Source organism: Rhagoletis pomonella, unplaced genomic scaffold (assembly GCF_013731165.1).
Source record: "Rhagoletis pomonella isolate Grant_MI unplaced genomic scaffold, Rhpom_1.0 Rhpom_scaffold_00012, whole genome shotgun sequence".
Lineage (NCBI taxonomy): Eukaryota > Metazoa > Arthropoda > Insecta > Diptera > Tephritidae > Rhagoletis > Rhagoletis pomonella.
In genome coordinates this window covers 3,994,399-3,998,862 of record NW_023458566.1, presented here as the reverse complement: position 1 = coordinate 3,998,862, position 4,464 = coordinate 3,994,399, and the positions used below count along the sequence as shown (strand labels likewise).

At 32.6% G+C, this 4,464-nt stretch overlaps 1 protein-coding gene across 1 annotated transcript; it reads left to right on the top strand.

Moving 5' to 3' along the window:
- Nucleotides 1-3,583: 3,583 nt before the first annotated feature.
- LOC118747405 (larval cuticle protein 65Ag1-like) lies at nucleotides 3,584-4,041 on the top strand. The gene is made up of 2 exons (XM_036481452.1): nucleotides 3,584-3,741; nucleotides 3,843-4,041. Exons 1-2 carry the CDS (start codon nucleotides 3,623-3,625, stop codon nucleotides 4,039-4,041), a joined length of 318 nt encoding a protein of 105 aa, XP_036337345.1. The 5' UTR covers nucleotides 3,584-3,622.
- The last annotated feature ends 423 nt before the right edge of the window (nucleotides 4,042-4,464 follow it).

Here is a 4,464-nt window from a genome sequence, read left to right as displayed (position 1 = left end):
AGTGTAGTCTATTTAAATTAATTTTATGAACATTTTATTTATGACAGAAATACTGCTTGCCTGCTAATATGAATATTAAAAAAAAAAGAGTCATTTGCATATCACGCAAAACAATGACAACAAATCAAATAAAAATAAATAAAAGAAAAAAGAAAAACAAAAAACAAAACCAAATTCAAGGGTAACTATCGAAAGTGATGTGAAAAAAATACAAACCAAAAGAAAAAAAAAATGCTTCGAAGACGTCAGCTCAGTTTGAAAATGATGCCACACAAACCGCGGCCACCGAAGATGTTTTGAAGGTCATCATTATATAGAAGCAGATGCCGTATATGTATACAACTTCATACATATACTTAAACCCATGTATAACGAGAGTAAACATTTTAATGTATGTAAATGAATTAGCGTATCGATGTGGTGTAGCTGCTTTTGATTTTCTTGTCTTCTTGTTGTCTTCTCGTTGCTAGACGTACATATACATATATTAGCATTATCGATGCTATGCTTTGTTGTAGTTATTGTTGTATGTTAATTAAGTTCACACATAGACGCACTTATCTATTTTAATCGTTGGCTGCACACTCTGTTGAAAAGCTATAAGACAGCTTTTAGAAGAATTAAATTTTTTTATGAGCCGAATTTCCTGGATTTCAGTTCTCGCAATAAAGGGATGTTGTTTGAAAGTGAATAATTAAGGAATAGGATTTATGGTCACAAGTATTTCACAATTATTACTCCCAATGTATTTCTCACTATGTGGTTTTTTTCTCTGCCATTCTGAAGGCACAAAAAATATTTCAAGCTTCAAGTTTGTAGAATTTTTCTACTGGGTGTATGTAAACTAAGTAACATGTGTGCGAACATAACTCAGCGACGAAACAAAAAAAAGGTAAACCATACGGAGCAATAATGGTTAGGTGCAAACATACATATTAAAATAAATAAGTTGCTTGAATAGTAAAATTTTCTTGGTATGGAAAAAATTCTGGCTGGAGGGTGTCATTTAAATATATTAAAAAGTAATTACTTCTATATAAGTAGTTAAAAGTAAATATTGAGTTGGTGAAAATTTGCATTCGAGAAAATGTTTACTCATGTATACTGCCAAAAAGGTTCAAATATAACTGTTTGCTTAATCTACTAGATCAGACTTTCCCAAACTTTCTTGTAGACCACTTTCATAATTTTACTTGTTTCGGTGGACCCGCTGCTGCTACATTTTCACCATATTCCCAAAATTCTTAAAAAAATTTGAAGAATGCATCTAACAATGGAAATTTCCGCCTACATTGATTTCAAATTTTAAATTCGGAGTGGTAAAAATAAAAAATTAATGTAGTATATTTCCTCATATTCTATTCTGAAAATTATAGGCTTCTAAGTGGGTTTTGTTTTTAATTCTCAACAGGACCATTTTTCACCGAAAACAGCCTGTCTAAAATCACCGAAAATTTTTAAATTTTTTTTGCTCCCTTAATTAATTTGGAAGTGTTATCTGCCTACTTTACATATATATATTATATATTATATATCAGTCTACATTGATAAGTAAAGCCAAGCCAAAATTTGTATTCTTTACTATCGAAAGCAGATAGATTTCCTTCCACCCCCGCTTAAAACTTGTACACTCCCATTTTTGTCACGCCAACGTAGACCTTCGCCGGGTCTCCCGTGGCCCCTGAACCGTCACCACTTTGGGAATCACTGTACTAGATTATCCACAAGTTGGTTTTTTAAATGCAATATTACAACAAGCAACTCCAAACACACATTGGCACTACTATTAATTATTTCTTTCGTGTGTTTGACGTAAAATACGTCTTACGTTTCGATATGGAGGCTATGCTGAAATGTTGTAGTTGTAATTTTTTAGAGCTTCACGAAAACGCTTATTGCACGAGAACTAATGAAGCGATTTCAAAGAAAAGTGAGGCGTTTTAAAGATGAAATTCGGTCGATTCATTTTTGCAAGTAACCAATTCGGCTTCTGTCGTAAAAAGAACGGTAAACATTGGCTTATTTTGAGGTCAATTTTGAGCCTTTAAGGTGCCCCAGCAGCTTACGATTTGCAGATATAACTTTAGTTTTCAGGATAGAGATTTAGAGCAATAGAAATATTATCGTGTACAGATTTTATATAAATTCAACAAATATTGAGCATTTTAAGGATTTTTTTATCGATATTTTTATCGATTTTGCTATCGATTTTGTTATCGATATATTTATAGATTTTGTTGTCGATAGTTTTATAGATTTTGTTGTCGATATTTTAATCGATTTTGTCTTAGATATTTTTATCGGTTTTGTTATAGATATTTTTATTAATGGTGTTAACGATTTCGCTATCGATATTATTATCGCTTTTGTTGTCGATATTTTTATCGATTTTGTTATCGATATTGTTACTGATTTTGCTATCGATATTTTCGGAATTTATCGATGTAGTGATCGATATTTTTGTCGATTATGTTTACGATATTTTTTATCGATTTTGTTATCGGTTGTTTTATCAATTTAGTTATTGATTTTTTATCGATTTTGCTATCTATATCATTATCGATTTTGTTATCGATATTTTTATCGGTTTTGTTGTCGATATTGTTATCGCTTTTGTTATCGATATTTTTATCGGTTTTATTATCGATACTTTTACCGATTTTGCTATTGATATTGTTATCGCTTTTGTTAACGATATTTTTATCGATTTTGTTATCGATTTAGTTATCGATTTTGTTATCAATATTTCTATCAATTTTTTATCGATTTTGTTACCGATTTTGCTATCGATATTATTATCGATTTTAATATCGATGTTTTTGTCGATTTTGCTATCGATATTATTATCGCTTTTGTTTTCTTAGTGCGAACTTTCGGTTATGACTTGGATATGCTCTTCACCTTACCACGTATTCTACGTTTAAATTTAGCGGCTGTATCGGAGACAAAGACGAAGGCGCTGGGCTGTTCCTTTTTTGAATCGGTTAAAACTAATAGGAAAAAGTTTAAGAAAAAAACAATGATCCATAAATTCTTTTCATGTTAAAATGAATGAACGATATGCTGCATATAATTCTGCCATCTGCCGTTGACGCATTTTCTCTATTTTCTCTATGTTTTACGCTGCAACTTTGTTGTCGAGTTCGCCACGCGCTAGCCCTGCCTTCACAAGTACACAGGAACTTGTATTTACCGCAAAGCAGCATTTTATATTTAATGATTTTTTTTTGTTGCCATGCGTTTGCAAATATTTGCATTAATTTCTATCTAGTTTGGGGACAATTCTGAATAATCTATTTAAAAATCTACAAATTATGCACGAGCGTCTACTGCATGCTTCTCACTTCATACTAAGAATGTAGCTTATTTCGTACATGTATTTTGATTAAACAATTAATTCCAAAAACAAAATACTCATAATAGTACAGAGATGATACGAGTTATTTGAATTCTTGGTAGGTAGGAGAAAAAATGTTAAAACTAACTAGTTTCACCGTCAATCGAGCTAATCAAAATAGTATATATTGTCACCACCGCCCTCAAAATGTCATCATTCGCAATTTGCTAGTCTCAAAAAGCATTATCCTTCGCCATAAACGCGTCAAACTCAAAATCAAACAAAATGAAATTCGTCATTGTATTCGTTGCTCTCTTCGCTGTCGCCTTTGCCGCCCCAGCCGATTCTGATGCGCAAGTCGTGCGCTTCGACTCCGACGTGAAAGCCGATGGATTCAACTACGCGTAAGTGTTCCCATATCAAGCCTTTGTAAAGAGGCACCTTTCTTTACCAAAAAAATTTAGAATTACAACGAAACTAATATTTTTCTTATTCTTCTTTGCAGTTATGAGACTAGCAATGGTATCAAGGAAAATGCTGATGCTGTACTCAACGACGTAGGAAGCGAAACCGAGGCCATTGCTGTCCGTGGCTCATACAGTTTCGTTGGTGATGACGGCGTAACCTACACCGTCAACTACATCGCCGATGAGAACGGTTTCCAACCTCAGGGTGCTCATTTGCCCGTTGCCCCAGTGGCTTAAGTTGCTAAGAATTAGACTGCAATCTAAACAATTTTATGTATTTGTTATAATTTTACGAGTCCCAACGGTTTTCTAAAAATCTTGTTATATTTGCAATGGCCTTGTAGTCTTGATACAAGTGAGAGCTATTTTGATTTGTTGTTGTACTTGTTAGAAAAACATGTGCGGCCAGTGTGATCAGTTGTTTGTTTCTAATCTAGGAAATTAGAAGACAAAGGCAAGAGAGAGAATAAAAAGAGAAAAAATATATCATTATATAAATAGGCAATCATGTTTCCTTTACACCCCTTTTACGGCTAAACTATAATTCTAAGGTATAGACAATTATATATCATTAGAAAGGTATTTTGATACTGATGTGCAGGCAATTTTTAAAATTTCAAATTAGTTTAAAATGGAGCGATAAAATCAATTCAAAAGTCA